Genomic DNA, 20,976 nt, shown 5'->3' on the forward strand with positions numbered 1-20,976 from the left:
CCTTGTATTCTTTCCTTGTGAGAAATTCTTCGCTTATCCTGAAAGAGCCTTCCGTCAAATGTAACTGACAAGTACGAACATAAAACACAAATCAAGGCAAGTTGGTGCAACATTTTTCCGGCGAAAGCACTCAAAACAGAATGTCCCATAATAGAAGCAGCGGACGAGAAAAAGAGTTGCATGGCCCGCCTTTTTCTCGTCCACAGACCAGTGGGCTCTACTGTGCACTCCGGCTAATAGTTAGCCTAATTGCTAGTGAGTAGGCTAACGAGTACGTTAATTACTAAGGCAAGAACATCCATGCGAATCGATGTGCTCACCTGTCAATGCTCATAGCTGCCATGGTAAAGGCCGAAGAAGATACGGTCAAGTTGGCCACGAAGTTGCTGAAGATGCAGTAGCCTTCGCCGAAGGCCCAGTGGCTCTCCAGCATGTAGACCAGGTTGAAGACGGCGTTGAACGTGGCCGTAATGGTGTCGGCTACAGAGAGGTTGAGGAGGAAATAGTTGGTGACCGTGCGCATGGTGCGGTGTGCAAGCACGATCCAGATCACCGCGACGTTTCCCAGCACTGCCGTGGCGACCATGAAACCGAAAAGGCAGGCGTACACCAGCTGCGTCCACCACGGGAGCACCCACTGGCGCTCGCTGTGCACGTCGACGACTGTCGCACGCGTGGCCGATGCCGCCGAGGACTGGTTCAGCGACTCGAGTAGCACGTCCGTCAAGTTCGACTTGTCCACGTTGGCCCAAGAGCCGTTGACGAGTCTAGCGAGAAAGTCGGCACTTTCTGCTTCCAGCAGAGGCATCGCGGAAACTCGCATCGTGAAATGTCCCCACGGAGCGTCCAGTTTGACAGTGAGGTGGTGAAATGTGAATTATGCAGTATACTGTTTTGTCACGCAGTGAATTGTTAGCTGCGACTTCGAGAATCTCTCTGCCTCATTGCGCTTATCATTTCCAAGCACTTTTTTTTTCTTGTACCTTCACGTATACTTTTTTGTCGGGTACTAATGATAATGAATACTAGAAACGTCGCAATTTGCACCGATGCAGTCACAGTTAGCTCCCTTTTTCTTTCTTCTGAGGTTCCAGCGTGTTAAGGGCGCCAGCGGGTGCTTACTTTTAAGCACTTCTTCATATCGTCATCCTCAATTGACGCAGCCCATAATAACGTGCCACTGTAATGCTGCAAAAGTGTGGGAGCCTTCTTCAAAACCAAGCCAATTCAGAAATATTCACTCTTAAACTAGTCAGCGGTGGGTTAGCTTTTTACAGCACCAAAATTGAACGGAAACTTGAAATGTTCCATCTTTGCATATTATTATCAAGGATTTCAATCGCTGACCTAGCGAAAGGGTCTGCTACGTGCGATCTAAGTTTGTTTTGTTTTGTTTTTCTTCTCTTTTTTTACTTTTATTGTGCAATAAGCTGATGCGGTCAGCGCCGGCGCAACTGCAGATGACTTCAGTGTAGTGTGGGCTTTAATATCAACCAATAACGTTCTTTTTCGTTAAATATTGGCGCGCAGTGTAGAAACTAGCGAGGATTAAGCTCTCCACATACTTTCACCTGAACAGTGAAAACGAGAAATGAACTAAAAACTTAAACGATAAAGATATACTCAGGAAGGATTCATTGTTATGAACTTTGAAATTAGTTTTTGCGAACGCGCAGTGACCGATAGAGGTTCAGCTTATAACATAGGATGTGCTATCTGTGTAAAAATATTTGCGACAGACCATTTCATTCAACAACTCGTATAGTGTAGAAAAACACACGATACGCAATATCAAACCGTGAGAACTTGAGAGAAATATGCTTCTCACAAAACAGAAGGGTCTGTCGTCACGGAAGAAACTTCTGTCCTACTTTACACGGACGCCGAAAGAGTGTGCATATCTTGTGCGCAGTTCAATTTCCTCCAGTAAAGCGCCAGCACGCGAGGTATTCTTCGGAATGACAGCTATAGTGAACACCTACGCAAAACACCAACCTCACGATCTTCAACGGGGACAAGCGACGCGAAAGAGGTCCTCGCCGGCGCTTGAGGCTCGCGCCCGGCACCGACACCTGTTGGTTTCCGGCTCAACTCACGTGGCGAGCGACGCGCGGTCTCGGGGGGCACCCGTTCACACGGCCAAGTCTGCTTTGTCGGCAAATCCCGCGACCCCAAAGACGGGTACGCTGACTGACAGGACTCTCGCTGCGTCGTCTCAAAGGCGCCGTGCGGTCTGCGCGACACTCTGGGGAGAGAACTGTCCGGCGCGGGAGCCGCCGTGCGACTGCCTCGCGGCGACCGCTTTTGCCCGAGTTGTTCAATCGATCTGGCCGGAAGCGCCTCACGGCTCCTCTCTCACTACTTCATTTCCCCCGTTCGCTGCTCGGCGCGAGAGAAAAGAAGACAGGATGAAATTGAGCGGCTAGGACAGGGCACGCTGTGAACGTTTTTTTTTCATTTTTTATGCCTAATGTTTCATTTCTGTTGTTCCTTTCCGCACCTCCAGTGTCCGCACATACACCTTCCGTTCAAGCTGTTGTTGTTGGTTCTTTTTTTAAAGAATTTTGTTGCGGGACACGTCATCGCATTCATCCGTGTGTTTCCGAGAACACCAAATTTCCATTGTTACTGCTGTTCCGCAAACACCGCAAATAAATTACAATGTCTTTGATATGCTGGAGAAGAAGGATTCAGGCCAGAGGACGCGCTGCTGCACCTTTTGTTACTGGCAATACAATCGCCCATTGTGCCGTCCACATTCAATTTGCAGCAGGAGCGTCCAGCTTTCGCGTGCAGCAGAGAGCTGTCATGTAACTAAAGTGCAACGAGAGCAGTGAGGTTGCAGATCGAACATTGCTGCATCCAGTAAGGAAAAGGGGAAAAGAGAGAGACAACAAACTACTACCGAAGGTGGACGGGTGTTGCTATGAACAAATGCCGGCTTGCAAAAACATCTGGTAACCTCTCCGCCCGACCACTAGTTCTCCATTGCGGCTGGTTCTGCGCGCTATATATTGGCGAACACTGAGAATATGTTTGCTCGTCGTCAGTGAAGCTCGCTGCAACAAATGCTCACTGCACTAGCATTGAGAACATGTGAAGATTTTGTGTTCCATCAGAATTTACGGAACGAAAGGCAGGCCACGTCGTGATCGCAACATTTCTAAAAAAATGGCCCATAAATTGAAGTGTAGAGTGTGGAACTGTGGCCCTTATGGCTCTTATAGCATTCGTTTTGGTCCCACGATAACTAAACTACTGCCATAATTACTCCTTACAAACACCTTAAGCGTCAATTAATAAGCCATGCTGCCTATTAGTTATCAATAATGTGCTTTTGTATTTTAAATGTTTCTCTACAAACACGGCTAGAACATCTAACGTACGCGCAAGCCCATGTACTCTGCCCTGGTCTCTTTTTTTAACGCGACAGCGATAAGGGCCCCGTGTCGCAGACAATCCGCCGGCGGTGTCGGCGTATGCTTCGGCATCCGTGGCGGAGAAAATCATCCCGAACCACTCCGATCACGCAGGCCCTCCGCATGGCGCAGAGGCGTTAGTGAAGTAATTGGATGTCTTAAAGTAAAATACGTCAGAAAAATCGTAAAATATGGCTTAACCACAACCTACAGGCATGATAGCGTCGGATTGTGATTTGAATATACGAGAAACATAATGCTGTTACGCGGAAACTCACAAACACAAGCCCCCTTTTCCAGCATTTCTACTACTCATACAGCAGCGCACCGCGGTTTTCTCCTTGCAAAAATACCATCTGAGATGGCGCTCGCCTCCTCAGCAGTCGCATGCGGAAGCGAAGTCGGGCGAAGTTGGAGAAAAATGAAAGCTGCAGTTGCCGGGAAGCCTGAGAAGCATTCAGGAATATTTGAATTCTATCGCGTCCCACTATTAAAAGCGACGCTTAACCGTCCTCGAATTTTTTTTATTTGGAACAAAGTTTTAAAGAATCATGTGTTACATCATTGCTTTATATCTCCTGTTGTATTTCTGGAAGAGGCGGCAAATGGCAATGTTCACGTTTCTAATTACTAATATTTAGTAATTTACACTTCATTATTCACTTTGCGGCAAAGGCAACAATTGCAAATGTGAAGCTTAGTATTATCGAAATTATGGTTGCTTAGAAAAAATTAGAGCACTGCACCGGCTGGAGGCTTACCCAAAAGCTCGGGCCGGGCTCAGGCCTAGGAGCGTCGGGCTCGGGTCAGGTTCGGGCTTCACTCAGTCCCTAAATTAGCCCGGTTATACTATTTGCCATTTCTCAAGAGTGTGCACTGTAGAAACTGCCACGCTTAAATAATTTTGCATCAGTGACGTCTAAGGCAGGCCACGACACCGTAGCTTTACACACCACGGATTTGTGTACGTCAGCCGGTATCTCGCAAAGCTGTACCAGTGGCCGCCCGTGTCCACCTACTCCCCACTTTTTCCGGTTTCATGACACTGGACAACTTTGGTCGACGTAGTTTCTAGGCTATTATAGTTCGGATTCCTTCAGGAGGAGAAAACAACTTTATTAAGAGAAATTTCAGGGCGTTGTAGATGGCCGCTTGTCTGCGGCGACCTCTTCCGCCCAGGCAAAGATTCCTTTTTGTAGCTTTTCTTCTGGGGACCGTATTAGGGTCTCCCATGTCGTTTCAGAGGGAGCTGGCAGAAGCTCTCTTGGCGGGGAAGGTCCCACCCAGGACTCTTAGGGCTCGGGCCTAAGGTAAAGGAGTGGCGGGCCGGGCGGGTAACGTACATTATTTCCGGGCTCGGGCCGGGCTCGGGTCTCGTCATAAAACTTTTGGTCGTGCTCGGGCGGGCAGCCCAAAGTAAAAACGGGCCCATGCAGTGCTCTACGCTAAGCACAGTGCATGAACAGCGTAAACAACGCCACTTCTTTTTTTTTCCGCATCGAGTGAAGATGTCATACTTCGTTCACGCCAATTCCCAGCGAAAGCGCGTAGTGCCAGAAGTAACGAAAGCAATAAACTGACGGCCCCGATGTCAAAACTTCATTCAAAAGAAAAGTGCTAGCAAGATTAATTTCCATTTTATGTTTTGTTTTCCACATCGCCTTTACTAGCGTTGTAAGGTTTTGCAGCATCCGCGTTATTTTGCAGAATTCACCTAATAACACTTGTAGGGGGATTCCTGACACGTAACGCCATCTGTTGTTGTACTAACTATTGCTTTCCTGCCATGTTAACAGTTGGCGCATTACTAACAGTTACATTATAAAAATAGTGAAAGCTTAGCGAAGACGGGAGATAGGCAGCTGCATGACGAAGGTGGCGCACAGGAAGCATTTGCTGCGGTTGTTGCGGTGGAGGCTCGGCGGTTGATTCGCATTTGCCATGGTGGAGTGGTGAAACGTTTCATATTTTACTCGCTTATGTTACTCTGTTTGAATCCTGCTAAATTATTTGACTTTGTTATCCAACTAAATGTTTTGCTTCACCTTTTGCCTTGCCTGCAGAACCCACGCACCTATGAAGCAGAATTGCTGCACACTTGAAAGTGCGAACTCATTTATGTCGAACTTATGGTGTGAGAAACTATTACACGTTATTTAACTCGTTTGAACAAAGAAACGAGTTGCACTACGCCTTGGTACGCAACATAATTTGTGAACGTATATGCTACAATTTATTTACAGCTGCGGGAATGTATGATTTCAAGATGCATTTCAAATGTGTTTTTGTTTAAACTGTCTAGACATAAAGGAAGGCATGGCGGCCTATTATTCAGTGCCGCCAAAACTATCAATATAATTTTGTGCAGAAACAAAAGATTGTCCAACGACTGTGGTTTAAGCAGGTCTTCTGCTGTTGATAAATATCCCTAGCTGCATTGATATTTCTGTCACTACCTAGGCTTGTGGCTGCTATTACGAAGATAACATTGGGTAACAACTGAAGGTAGTTTAGAGAGTGTTTTTCTGTAAGACTTCCACTATAGCCTACCACTATATCGCCGTTGTACATTCTTTTCTACAGTGTATTTTTGATGCCCATGACGCCACCATAAATCTTTCTAACTTGTCATTTTGTTCCGGCTTTGTAACGTCTCCCCATTCGTTAAATTGGTCCTTCGCCGCCACTCCTCACCCGAACAATGCAATTCCCCTTGTTGTCCGGCGAGACTCTGTCACACAGCTCGCCGCCTGCTTTCGCATGACAGGTCGCCCGTCTCTCATTTGAGTGCGAAGCTGACCTGGACGTCTGTAAAGCATTTCACAATGTAGCACATCAGGCCATTTTAAATGGCCTGATGTGCTACATGATGGTCTGATGTGCCTGATGTGCGAGAGAACTTTCGCCTACATTTCCGACTTTCTCAAAGAAAGAACGACAACCATCCAACTGGGTGAAGTGCGTGGTCAAAAGCTTACTCTAGGGACAAGAGGCACCCTGCAACGTGCCGTCCTCTCACCCCTACTCTCCAATATCACCATGATGAACCTACCACAACAACTAAACAGGATACCACACATGCATCAAACATGCCATATACGGGGACAATGTTACCATCTGGATAAACAACGGCTCGGATGGTGCGATAAATCACGCGGTACAGGAGGCCGCAAATGTTGTGCAAGAGTATGTCAGACACAACGGGCTAACATGCTCCCCCACGAAATCCGAGCTCCTAATCATTAGAAATAAAGTCAAAAAGACGCCAGACACTGACACCCAACAACAAGCACCGATCAAAGTTGTCTTGGAAAGTGTCCCGGTTCCTCCGGTTCTGACCATTAGAATGCTGGGCATGCTTATTCAAAACAAGATGCAGAATACCGCGGCCCTCACAAAACTGAAGAACACCGCCAAACAAATTTTTGGACTGCTCAGGCGAGTGGCCAACAAACACAGAGGAATGAAGGAGATGGATTTGTGTAGGTTGATTCAGGCATTCCTAATCAGCCGCATAGTCTACTCCTTCCCCTATTATCATCTCAGGAAATCAGAAAAAGTAAAAAATAGCGGTTATAATTCAACAAGCGTACAAGTTGGCAATAGGTTTGCCTGTTTATACCAGCAGCGAGAAGCTCCTCAAACTTGGAATGCACAACACCCTCTAGGAGCTGATCGAAGCACACAAAACAACACAAATAACACGGCTATCAGACACGATGACGGGACTACACATCCTGACTAGACTGAACAGTAAACCCATATGCACCACGGGAGGCAGAGCACCACTATCTCCCGCAATCAGACATTACCTAATAATCAAGCCAATACCCAAAGACACCCTGGTGGGCAGGCACAACGGCAGGAGAAAAGCCAGGGCAGACAAACTACGCGAAAAGAACGAGCAAGACCAAACCGTGGTCTTTGTCGATGCCGCCAACCAGGGACACAACACATACACCCTGAGTGCTGTGGATGGAAAATATAGAATAGTAAATGTGGCCTCAACTAGAGCCGTATCAATCAAGAAGAATAAGTAGTTTAATGATTTGAAAATGTAGAGAGGTCGGCAGCAAAATGGAACATCTGGCCTGCTACTCTACGTAAGGGAAGGGGAAGAGGGCGTATCAATCAAAGAGGCCGAAGAAGTGGCCATAGTGCTGGCCATCATGAACCCAACTACCCATACTGTCCTTAGCGACGCTAAGGACAGTATTCTGCAATTTTGCAATTCTGCAAAATAACGCGGATGCTGCAAAACCTTGCAGCGTTAGTAAAGGCGGTGTGGAAAACAAAACATAAAATGGAAATTAATCTTGCAAGCACTTTTCTTTTGAATGAAGTTTCGACATCGGGGCCGTCAGTTTATTGATTTCGTTACTTCTGGCACTACGCGCTATCGCTGGGAATTGGCGTGAACGAAGTATGACATCTTCACTCGATGCGGAAAAAAAAGAAGTGGCGTTGTTTACGCTGTTCATGCACTGTGCTTAGCGTAGAGCACTGCATGGGCCCGTTTTTACTTTGGGCTGCCTGCCCGAGCACGACCAAAAGTTTTATGACGAGACCCGAGCCCGGCCCGAGCCCGGAAATAATGTACGTTACCCGCCCGGCCCGCCACTCCTTTACCTTAGGCCCGAGCCCGGCCTGATCCCGGCTCAAAACCCGCCCCAACCCGGCCCGAGACCGAAAAAGATCACCGAGCGGCATTAAAATAATAAAATAAAGAAGAGAATGAAAGGAATTTATTCTTAAGGCATAAAAAATTAGCAGTAGCTTAGCTCGGCTATGCCAGGATATACGTCGCGTGAGAAAAGGTTCAGCTGGTTATTCTTAGTTTTCCTGGTTGTCTAGGATTAGCTTGATTATCATGGTTACTGCTGCTTCAAAGACACACAAACGGTATAAGCATTATGTGACGCATGTATATATATATATTTTTTTGCTCAATGTTTGGTTGCTTCTCTATTGCCAAAATATGGCTCGGTGGTCAGTGTAGTAACACGCTGCCGTAACTATGGCCCCAACGCAGTATTTTGAATGGATTGTCTGTCTGCGATACACAAGATCAATGATGGTTCCCCATTGGGTCATCTTTACATTCGGAACACTGGATAAGTCCAGGTTAAACAAGTCGCTCAAAGGAACACCTGGAGTGTCTGGAGCACGATTTAAGTCACCGCCACCACACACAGTTCACTTGCCGCACGACTAGGTATAGACTTAGCCACTACGTCTATAGTGTCTTCAACTGAATCGTTCGGCGACGCGTACACGGCTTCGATAACCACACCACTTTCGGAAAGCTGAATGGCACAGGCTTCACCATTCGGCACCGCTACGTTTGGCAGTTCACTGGAAGCAATACGGATCTGAACGGAGGGAATCCGTGGCGAAAGTTAACGTTCGGCCACATCGTTCAGGACCGCTAGACCTGGTGGCATGGGCGGGTAAGGACACCCATTGGTAACGCTAAAGAGTGGAATCTTCTGCTTAACGAGAAAGTTCTTGCATGTTGTACAAACCGGCGCCACGGTTTCATCCCACTCAGGCGGCGCCGCTAAACTCAACATTTCACGCATGGCACTAGTTACCGGCGTCAAGTCTTTCATGTGCCACAGTCTTTCACACACGTCGCACACATATCCAAACAGATTGTTTACGAAGTCGGTCTCGAAGGTCCGATTCGCACTGGTGCGTTCACTAAGTTTCACCGTGTAGTCAGCCAATCGGCGAGCCTGGACGTCATCGACGGCGTCTTGTTGTTGCTGCTGCTGAGATGGTCGGGCACGTCGCTCTGCCGCCTGGCGACGCAGCTTTGCTAGACGTTCCTTCCTATGCTCTGGTGTCTCCGCAGCACGTTTAGCCTTCTTCTGTTCGTTTTTCCTACGCTCAACCACTAATTTCCAGGCAACTACTTCGGGATCCGATGAGTTTGGCTTCTCCGATCTTCTGCGCCGCTGAGCAGCAATTTCGCGCTCCTTCTCCATGGCTATACCACACTGGCAAACGCCCAGCGCAAACAATCTAACGCCCAGCGCAAACGCCGGGCCCAGCGCAAACGCCCGGCGTGCCAGCTGTGCGCCTTGTGACGTCATTGTTCCTCGCGCAAGGGCAGCACGGCTCTCCAGGAGCCACGCAGAACTGCTCAACCTCGGCCAGTGTAGCTCACGCTATAAAACATTTTATATGCAATTATGAACACCATTTGAACGGTCTGAACGCAAATACCAGCGTGCGAAGTAGTATACGAATGACCCTGCCGAGCAGTATCGCCAGCAGTTTAAAACGGCGCCACCTTGATGCAGCCCGATCCACTTCTATCGCAGCGCCGCCACAGTATTAAAACGACAGCGTTAAGGGCCCCGTGTCGCAGAAAATCCGGCGTCGGCGTCGGCATCCATGGCGGAATAATTCATCAGCAACCACCCAGACCACGCAGGCCCTCCGCGTGGCGCAAGGTGTTAGTGCAGGAGAAAGTTATTCCGAACCACCCCGACTGCGCAGGCCCTTCGTCATCGTGCAAGCTGTTAGTGAACAAAAATGGAATTTCTCACAGTGAAATTCGTCGGAAAAATGGTAAAGTACAACTTAGGCACAACCTACAGACATGATGGTGTTGGAGTGTTATTTCTATGTGCGAGAAAACATAATTCCGTTACGAGGAAACACAAACACAAACCTTTTTGCCAGCATTTCTACCATAAAAACACAGGCTCACTCGGGTAACCTACTTGCGAAAGTCTTATCCAGATGGCGCTGGCATCCTCGGCAGGTCAAATTGGGATTTGGCCGGCCAAATACGTTTTGGACACGCGCGCGCGTCGGGGCAATAGGAAACAATTATTAAAATGATAAAAAAAGATCCTAGGGCCTTAACATTTTATTATAAGACGACTTATATTGCCCCTGGAAAATGTCTGCCCAGCAAGGCATTTCTGTTTAAAAGTGAAGCCGACTTTAAGGGGATAGGTGTAAGCTTGGTCTTTGTAAGCTGGCTTTCCCAAGTTCTGTTTTTTTTCCACGTCGGGCGTCTCACTGCAAAGCATGCGCCGATCTAGCCGCTCGTCCTACTCAACCGTATTCTAGTACACGCTAGCCGAAGCGCAGCCACGACTGGTCGTGAGCGCAGCGCATGGATGCAGTAAATGGAGAAAGAAAGCTTCTCGTGCCTCCATGGTGCAGCGCAATGCGCTGCTGCTAGGCGACAGGTTGAGAATATGCATGCAATCATGGATGGACGCAGTGCCATATTTCAGCCACGTGATGAATAATCTTATCTTACAAGTCATCGTTTTACCAATTCGCCTTTTAGGAATCAGCAAGTTTTGAACGCGCTTGCACCGCGCTGAAAGCATTAATTACGTTGATTGTCCCCTCGTCTTAGAAACCGCGCCTAGCCAGTCAAGCGCCGGCGCTCATTTTCTTTTCAGTCTCCCCCTTTACAGACAGCCACAGCGGACATCGACGTGACGTCACTCCACTAACCCTTTAAAACTAACCCGCCGAGGATGACGAGGCCGCCTTTGACGAAGATAGGTCCTCCTATCGAAACGTTGGCCAGCCTTTCTGAGGCACCTTATCCCTGTTTATAATCCTTATTCCTCGTGTGCTACTCCATTAGTCAGCCATCTTTTTTGATTTAGGTAAGGAATACAATGACATCCTTTGGTTTGAGGCAACTTCGCGCTTTTTGTACTTTTATATTATGTTCAAACAGCGCAAAATACGACGGAAGAAGAAAAGGGAAGTACACAGGAGTAGCACTGCTAGGTTCCAGCTGCGCCGGGGAAACAGGTTTTTCAGAGTCGAGATGCGCTAGGATAACTCGCTGCACGTTACATGCACATCACCAGAAAGTCCGAGTCCGGCCCGGGCCCGCGTCAAAATACCCGAGCCTGGCCCAGGCCCGGGTAAAAAAGCACATGCCGTGCCCGAGCCCAGCCTGAGCCTGTAAAAAAACTTCCCTGCCCTGCCCGTGCTTTCGGGTAAGCCGGAGCCCGTGCAGTACATGATAAAAGCGCACTGCATGATAAAACAAAAGTGAACAAAGCTTAAATTAACTCGTATCACGAAACCCGAATAGTAGAATTGCTGACTGAAAACTGACGACATTAAAGTCAAGCTGAATACAGCAATAAAAACGCATTTTTACTTGTGACAATATGGTCGCAAATGGGCGTTATGCATGCGTGTCACCTGTTTTTATACAATAGAGCTAGAAGATTTTCGGGCGGCAGTGCATTACGGAATTCTGGAAGCATTAATACGGCATTAAGAAAGACAATGACTCGACAGAAAACGCATATACTCATCAAAATTTCAATTTTTTTCAAGTTCCGAAAGCGAATAGGCCAGTTCATTTATGCTTACATTCCCCTCATTGTGATCTGATTGACAGAACGCCAATTACTGTCTTCAAGGAATAGTCGGTGGTCCGGTTCTGTAATTTGTATGTACAACGCAACAATCCGAATGACGTGCGACCTACGGGCGCATGGTGGCTTTAACACTGCGGAAAGCTTTTCGCTTAGCGTCCGCTCTTTGTGATATTGGGATTCTCCACCGTGAAGAACAATAAATATGTATGTATATTCCTTGCAGCCTCACTTATGAGTACCTGCGCTCATTCTAAGTTACACTGGCTAGGTTATAGGCTTGTTGGTATGTTTTGTAGCTGTGCTGTCTGCGAATGGTGTGTGCCACCCTGCATGCTGATGCCTACACTTTCACTTCCCCATCAGTTGAAGGAAGACGCCAACGTTGTGCCAAACGTAAACGATGACCACATTGTGTGCACCCGTCGCAAACAGATAGCATCCATCGATCACACGTGCCCTTGGAAAACTTCACTGGTGAGACGCGCGAAAAGCATTGTTTAGTTCACGTGTTTTTATCACCTTTTGGTACTTGGTTCTTCATTGCCTCTTGTTTTACACTTGCGGTCGCCTGCGCCCTTTAGATTAACGACACCGGAATCTGTATATACCTCCATAGATCAAGAATATTTCTATTGGACTGTAAGAAAGAAATATGACAGTAAAATGCTTCTATACACCTGTCTATAGAATATTCTATAATATATAATTGTAAATATATTGGTGTCGAAGAGCTGCGCAATGCAAATTAAAAACTTTGACAGAGTTCCTTAAATAAGAAGGAAAATCACATCGTCTCATCCTACGAGCAACCATGGTGAGATGCGAAAGCATCGCGGGTGGTGCGCATCGGTTTTCCGTTTCATTTCACTTGGCAGCACAACCCAATGAAAGTTAGAGTGAGAGAATGTATTGAGAAGAGAGGAGACGTTTGTACGGGGTTGTTGCGTCTTTATTTAGAGATCGTACGTGATTCCTAGCGCCGGTGCGCGCGGTATCTTGAAGATGATGGCTGTGTGGTCGGTGAAGTGTAGCGTCAATGGGTCTTTCTCCAGAGGGTCGAGTTTGCAATTTGCGAAGACGAGGTCTATGCACGTTCTCCTGATGGTGGTGGGTTGCTTGTGATCTTGGGAAATGCATCGCAAAGGTTGTTGTCGAACCAAAGCCGGTCGCACACGTTGCAGCTGTGCCCGAAGCTCCGATCGAGGAGGTCGCGCTTGAACCGCGCGTCAGCACCGTCGAAGCCGGGCGTTGTAATGGCCTCGAACGTGTTGCTGCTCTGGCCGCAGACTCGCGTTGCCTGGTCGCTTTGAGATCGGGAGCTGCCGCTCGGCGCTGCCGTTGCGCTTCGACTTTCCGAGCCCGGAGTTCGGGGTCGGCTTGATAACGCTGACGTTCCACTTCGGCGTGCCGAGCACGTGTTGCTTCCGTAGAAGTTTCCTGCCGACGTTGACGTTTATGCTCGGATTCGCTGGCCCGAAGTTTGGGGTCCGCTTGCAGACGCTATCGTTTACGACGTTCGGCTTCCCGAGCCTTCCTCTGCTCCACGGCGGTGGCGCTGCCGCTGCAACTAGCGCCGACGTTGACGTTGTTCATGGCGTTTCGCACATCGTTGCACAGAGAGAGAATGACGGAAGCACAGCGAACGCGCGCTTTATACTGCACCGCGACACCTGCGCCGCCTACCGGCGTACCCTTAGAGAGAGAGAGAGTTATATGCAATGATTTGCTGCGCCGCACCTGTGGCGGAGAGGGGGAGGTGAGAGAAGGAGAGCGCACACGTAGAGAGCGCATGCGTAGGAGACGAGAATGAGGGAGAGTTGCGCATGCGCAGTATGGGTGCGGACGCCGCTGAACGCGTTTACAGCAGAGTTGGTGGCACAGCAAGCGAAGCAGTTGGCGGCGTGTAAACAAAGAAAGCTGCTGCGCTAAGCGGCGCAGAAAGGGAACGACGTCGACAGGTGAATCTAGTTTAGTCCGACGAGAGACACGCCAACGTGAAGCAGAACGCCTTCGCGCATTCGCCGCGCACGCTGCGAACACTGCTACCCGCATTCCTGAAGCTCAGCGCGTCGCAACTGGCTGCCCAAGATACTACGGAGCCGAACCTAAATGCTCTTGCCTTCGCCGATGCGACTCGGGGGCCGGACGCAGCTCGCCAAGTAACACGTCGCCGACCCGCAAATCGTGCGCCTTTCGTTGGAGCGCACCGTGAGTTCACGAACACCCGTTCTGTTTCGCTTGTACGGTTTGCCTGTGGTTTATGGCGGATTTGCGCAGTGCTCCGGCGCGTGCAATGTAGTGTTGTTTCTATTATTGGTAGCAAGTTCTTGCGGTTTCTTGAGAGAACTTTCTAGAACGCAGGCTAAAACTTTCATGCAAGTTCTTGCCTGTGTTTTAAGGCCGTGGTCAAGTTGTGTTAAGATGTCATGCTCTGAGCGGGACCGGACAGCTAGAAAGTTCTGAGATAGCGTTAATGACATGGCGTAGATGCTACTGGATGTGTGGCTTTCAGTAGCGTGCATGGATTTCTCGTAATTGGTAAATGTCATCGTTATAAAGCAGGCCAAGCGCTGGTGCTCCCCTTTTCCTGCACACTCGCCTGCGAAGACTACGCAGTGTTTGCATAACGCTCCTTGAAGGTTCTCTGAATCAACAAGCCATGGGTAACGATCTACCCAGTGACGTTGGAACTTCAGGTTTCTTTTCTCTCTGGCTGGATAAGCACAGTTATGCGGTAGTGTCCAGGGGTCAACCAGCAGCCTCTCCATCGTCTTTGGATCGAGTACATCCTTAGTTTTTGAGACAAAAATCCTCAAGTCAAAAGTATTTACAATCGTCGCACAGAGCGCAGGCGAACCAGAACGTGTAGGCGCCATGTCACTGACCTTATTTGTGTATTGCTCCGTGGGGAAGGCTTCACTTTCCACGGCAGCCACTATAAATTTCCGGTGGCGCGTGGGCGTCGCACTTGTCGTTCTTTAGGGCCTGCTGCGATTCGTTCTCGGCTGATTCAAATACGCCTCCGCGTTTTCCTGAGTCACTACAGAAGTTCCTACATGCTTGACTTCCCGGTGTGCAGAGAAATGGGCAGTTTTGTCCGCGGACGGAGGTAGCTCTTCCCTGTTTCATCCTTTAGTAAGACGCAATTGAGTTTTGCTTGCTCGGTTGTTGCAGCGTGTCTTTTCATTTTGCGGCCGCAATCCTGTGCACGCAAACGACAGTGGTCAGCGACTCCAAAGAAACGTTTCCAAGTGTCTTGCGAAAACTTGTTAGACGAATGGAGAGACAATGAACGCGCAGAGAATCTACCTAAAGCCCCTGAAACTTGATGAAGGAGCGACACGCTTTGAAGAATGCCGCCTCCTGCTCGCGCGCCCTCGCCGAGGCCGACGCCCCGTCGCTATTGGCCAACTGGCGTCACGTGGGACCTTGTACCGGCTTCGCGACGCCAACAGACTTGAATTCGCAGGCACGCCAGGCTGCGTGAGAAAACTTGATTAAGAAAATTTTAGATTCAGCACAGTCCCTTCGACAAAATTTGAAGGTCAAGCCTGAAAAATCATCTTAGGAAAGCAGCTCTCTGCCTTTTGTGGTTACTTGCTAGACTTCTTTAGAGCGAATAGCTTTGTTTGCCTCTTTCGTTCGTGTTCGTCGTTGGTGGTTGGCCTGTGAATTTGCGACACGAAAGCACCGATGAAAAGCGTGCGTACTATCACGAAAGCGAGTTCAGCACGGCACGCATTCTTAGCCAGACGACATCATCATAGGTCTTTGAGACGGACGTACTAATTCGCGTGAACTTTAAAGTGCCTGAAGGTTTAGATGCAGCCGTGGAGCACTCGCAAAGAAAACGTAGGTCGCCCGCTCTTTCTCTGGCTCGTTTCGTCGTCGCTTTTGTAGTCGTTCACTCTGCCGTAACTTCACTTCCGCGCCTCGCCGGCAGTAACAATTATCCTTCGACGACGTGTGTTTGCCGCCATGTGGGATTGTTTGAAATGCATTTCTCTCGCCACAATCATGACCGCCTTTCAATATTTGCTTAAGCTTGTTTTGTTCTGAGGTGGACATGGGGAACGGGGAGGCGTGGCATGTGTCGGTGTGGCATTGTACCGCAAATGATTACAGACCGCTTGCCACTGCCATTGAAAGACACGTACGCGTTTTTCAGAGGGACTCGAAGCCGTCGAGCGCAGTCCGCACAGGAGAACTTCTCGAGCGGCAATAGGATAGGGACAGCATCGGAAACCAATAAAGGAGCCGCCATTTGGTGAAAGCCGAAAAAAAATTAGGACGCGAAGGAACGGGAGGGTAAGGTGCAAGGCTGTGCAAGGCGGGTGGGTTAGTGAGGGAGTGCTGAGGTGGTCTTGTAAAAGGGAAGGCATGAGCAAAGGAAGAAGAGGCAAGTAATATCAGGAAAGTTGCGGTGCATGAACAATTTTGGCATCTGGTGGTCGCTGTGAAGGCATTTATATATGTTAGTACTACCCAAACAGGTAAAGCACGAAATAATTTCGGGACGAGAGGGGGTCAGGCCCCCGAAACCCCCCTTCCCTCCGAGTTATGGCCCTGGAGAGGAGACATACTTTCGCAACAAATCGCGTTCTCCGACGTTGCTGACTATACGGGCATTGGTTCTGGCTGTTTGAAAGAATACGCGTATATCATGTTTTCTACTGCGAGGTGGTTTTTGTAATTATTGGAGGCTTTGCTTTGTTAAACACCTAACTTCTTTACAGTGATCGTTCAACCAAACATCTATTTTCTTATAGAGATAAACATAAGTTTGTGAAATACATTTATTTGTTTATTTTTCTTGCGTTTAGTTATTCATTTGTTGTTATATTATTTTATTTTGCTGCGGTTAGTAAGCACTGGGTGAATATAATACATGCACCTGCAGATAGAACACGTGACTTATCTAGGCAGAGTGCTGCTAGACAACCTTTGTATTTTATGTTTTACATGCTGCAGATTTCAAGCTCCAGCGTGGAGATATGCAGTATAGCGTTCGACTTCACTGAAAGGAGCTAACCACTGTTGGGAAGCGGTCAGTAGCGCAATAATTTTGACGACAGCTCATTCTATAGAAACTCCATTAGTACTGCAGTAGCTGCACTTGGGTGAAATGGACAACACGTGTTGTACCTAGCACACAGCATGTAGGTTCTTTTTTGTGCTTTAAGCAGGTACTCGAGGAGAATGAAATAAAGCTTACTTAGGTGGGCTCTAGCATCACAGCGGGAGTCACTCCAGAGAGGGATATCACCTACGGCAAGGTAGATGAGTGTGGAATTTGTCTCACAGTTGCTTCAATTTCTACGGTGGTACACGCTAGGATTATAAATTGAGCAAACAGTATACATATTTTGCTTCAACTAAGTGCACGAACTACAATAGCTTTAAGAGATATTCGTTATTGCAAATAGAGGAGAAAAACCTGCCGGCAATATAATTCCGAAGCTGCCGGGTGCATACATGTTTTCGCGTGCGTGGGCTTCTGGCACGACGGCCCAGGGTCAGCGAGCTCTGTTGCAGAGTGGGCGAAGTGGCTTTGCCCACTGCATACCTTCCAGCCTAGTGACCTCAATATTCGGCAAGTTTTCCAAAGGGGAGGCGGAGGCTGACACAATAAAAAAGTAAGCTCTTTTTCCTCTCGCCGACATCAGTGCCTGAAACAGTTCTGAATGGTTGCCAGTGCATTTATTAGACGTCCCAGTTTTGGTTCTCGTACTGTGACCGGAGACAGTGCGTGCGCGTGTAGAATTAAGGAACGCGGCCTCGTTAAGTCCTGATCTGTGGGGTGCGCAAGTTGACGAAAGAAGGAATAGAATAGCAACAACAAGCAGCTCTGAATGACTGTCAATGCAGTTATTAGAAGTCTCGGCGCTCGTGCTGAGTACTGTGACCGGAGACGGCACGTGCGCGCGTGTGTAATTAAAGAACATTTGCAATGCCCCTTGAAAGTGGCCCCTTTCCACTCCTAATATGCTTCAGCGCATTACACGACTGTAAAGAGGCGAAGATTACACAGAGGAACCGGTCATTATGCAATGTATATTAGACGTTTGGCTAAAGCACACTCCTCAACGCGGGTCTCGATCTGAAGCAAACTCAACTAGACCTGCATGTGCCCAAATACAAATGGCTTGAATTTAAATCTGACTTCAGCTAACTACCTAGCGCATAACGGTTTTAATTTATGTAGCATTTCAAGGTTTTAACACGAAAGTGTTTATCCCGGGTTTCACGACTGATTTCCGGCAACGGACGTAACGTATGTGATAGTCGCCATCTACGAGCGGTGAAGCAATGCACTGCATTGTGGCACTAATGAGTGCCGACAGGGAGCGCTTCGGTAGTCACAGCACAGTGGTTGGTCCAACGCGGTGTAGCCATAGAATAAACAACCAAGTATAGCCTCGTGCATAGTTTCATACAATAATATTACAATAAATAATCGCACAAAAACATTATTAATATTGTCCGACGACAGGATTCGAACAAAGGAACTCTGGGAGAGAAGCACGATGTTGAAACCATTACGCCACGGACGAGCGCCACGATTCGCGACATAAAACGCCCTTATGAATTTATCACGGGCAAGCCAGTGCATTGAGACGCTTGGCGAGTTTCAATTTGGCACCTCGCCAAGCTGAGCCGTTGTAATTAGTAGCAATTGTGCGTGTTCGCAGCTTCTTCTGCACTTCGGAAAGTATCCACTGCTCAGAAATTTACGACAATGAAGGCATACGAAGCGCAATAAAGAAAGTCACAATAACGTCTAAATCCACCAGCACGAAGATCAGACGAATGCATGTACTTCCCATCATACCCATGGTGGCTGAAAGATTGCAACACCAGAGTATGTGGCCCCGTGTAGGCAGTTACCGCACATGGTTTGACCATATAGGGTGTGTTCCAATACTCGCTTTAGACGGCTAAATAGACAGCTAAGCGGACGGCGGCCATCTTAAGTCTGGTTCCAATTTTCACGAAGATGTCAAAGTAGACAGCATCGCGAAGACAGCATCGAAGTCAAGAACGATGCAGGCTACTTTAGTGTCTAAACAAGATGGCGACTGAGCAGAACGTAGAAACTCGACGGGAAGGTTGTCTGCGCACACAAAAACGTAGACATGCTTTTCTATAGACGGTTTCAGTGTTTACCAACAAACTTCGCTTGCCGCTGATTGGTTGCCCCATCGGAACTTCCGGCAGGAGAGCTAGAAGCACTTCCGGCTGTGTTGTTTGAAGGCATGCGCGACGTGAGGCTGGCGTGTCGATGTTAGCACTGCTTGGTGGAATCTGTATGAGCTGATTCTACATAGTGATTATTGTCGAGATGACGAGCGACCACTTTAAGGCGCTTAGCACCGAAGCAAAAAATCGGTATCGCCAAAAGCTGATGTTTAGAGGCAGAGAGCTGCCCGATCCGCTGGACGATGATGTCGTGCGATTTTCGTTTTTGCCGGGCTCCAAACACCTTCCCTGAGTTACAACCCCGGAGCAATAAGCGAAGCATCTTAGTGAGGACATGCAATGAACGCAGACTGTTGTCTTCAAGGCAGGTAATGGGACTGCCGAAAACTAGAAAAACTTTAATGGCACTTTTTTTTCTGGGGTTTTACGTGCCAAAACCACTTCTAATTATGAGGCTCGCCGTAGTGGAGGGTTCCGGATTAATTTTGACCACCTGGGGTTCTTTAACGTGACCTACAACACAAGCACACGGGCGTTTTTGCATTTCGCAATGGCACTTTTATTGCGGTAAGATGGAGGATGAAGTGGTAAGCTGTGCATGTCTACATGCACATATTTCTTGCGTCATATGCCTTGTTTCTGGTTTTCAATATGTATTCACAAATAACTGTACATTCTCAAACGTCATTTACTGCAAGACACCTAGGTCGGCTGAAATGGGACTAACTTAAATGCTCACGAATTTACCACACTTCTAAAAAAATGAAACCTGTAGTGTTGGGCACGAGATTGCAATCCATAATTGGCCTCCGTTAATTCGTAAAGGCTTTTAGAATGTGGCCGAAACTTCCTACATGCATGCACGGAAATCGCAAACTTTTCTGCGATACTGCTCTGCGATACCGATACGAATGCTCACATGCCGTCGCCGTAGCTCAGCGGCTACGGTGTCCGGTTGCTGACCCGAAAGACGCCGTTTGGGCGCCGGCCGTCGCATTTCGATCGAGGCGAAATGCTAGAGGTCCGCGTACTGTGCGATGTCAGTGCACGTTAAAGAACCACAGGTGGTCGAAATTATCCGGAGCCCTCCACTGCGGCGTCCGTCATAGCACGAGTCGCTTTGGGACGTTAAACATAATAAACCAATGCGCACATGTACCTAGGTAGTAAATTTGCAGAAGTGCACTTGTGCCGCAGATACGAAAAACAATAAAATAAAACAGCGGCAGCATAGCACCCGCTAAACAATAAGTTTAACTCATGTTCGTAGCATGGCGATCCACGCCGAGGCAAGAAACTGGACGAGTGGGCAAACTCGGGGCGATAGTCGAGCTACTCTCGCGTGAGTTACACGACATACGGCCAGAACAATCGCGCTGTACCTCTTTTATTATTCGGCATTATAGCAGTGCGGGTACTCTATGTAGTAAGGTACCTTGGATGAAGTGAGCAAAGCAAATCTGGGAGCTCTTGGTAGGCTCCCAGATTTGAAAAACACCGTTGACGAATAAACGTAATGAAAACAGTCGATGCTCCAAGAGCTACTCGCCGTCACGCAACACACTGAATGCCACAAGTCGCACTTATATCGATATGCCCGAAAAATAACACAGAATATGCGCAGGACGAGCGCGTGAGCGAACAAATACCAGCAAAAACGAGCAAAAGAAACTGCTACCGGAAGTTTCCTAGGGGCGCCGGATGCCGGCGCACAGCGTTGCCAGAGCGCGGTGGCGCTGTATGAAACCGTCTATACCCTAAATGCAAGTCACATCACGTTTTTCATAGGTTCGCAGGCGAAAATACTTAAAATACAGACCTAATATGTGCTTTTCTCAACTTTCTTTTTGTCGCCGCGAGGTGGCGTCACGTCGCAGAAGCGTCTTTCACATGCCTCGAAAGGCGTTCCATTACCTCGCCTCGAAGCTGTCTTGGCTGTCTTCGTAGACGTCAAAGTAGACTGTCTACGATGATGG

The 20,976-nt window shown here is 48.2% G+C and overlaps 1 protein-coding gene across 1 annotated transcript; it reads right to left on the bottom strand.

Moving 5' to 3' along the window:
- Positions 1–316: 316 nt before the first annotated feature.
- On the bottom strand, positions 317–808 carry LOC119443081 (tachykinin-like peptides receptor 86C). The gene has a single exon (XM_037708237.1). It carries the CDS (start codon positions 806–808, stop codon positions 317–319), a length of 492 nt encoding a protein of 163 aa, XP_037564165.1.
- Between the last annotated feature and the right edge of the window lie 20,168 nt (positions 809–20,976).

This window comes from Dermacentor silvarum, chromosome 1, assembly GCF_013339745.2.
Source record: "Dermacentor silvarum isolate Dsil-2018 chromosome 1, BIME_Dsil_1.4, whole genome shotgun sequence".
Taxonomy (NCBI): Eukaryota; Metazoa; Arthropoda; class Arachnida; order Ixodida; family Ixodidae; genus Dermacentor; species Dermacentor silvarum.

Excerpts from the sequence above, each read along its gene's own strand:
- LOC119443081 (XM_037708237.1), bottom strand. The coding sequence starts at position 808 with ATGCCTCTGCTGGAAGCAGAAAGTGCCGACTTTCTCGCTAGACTCGTC.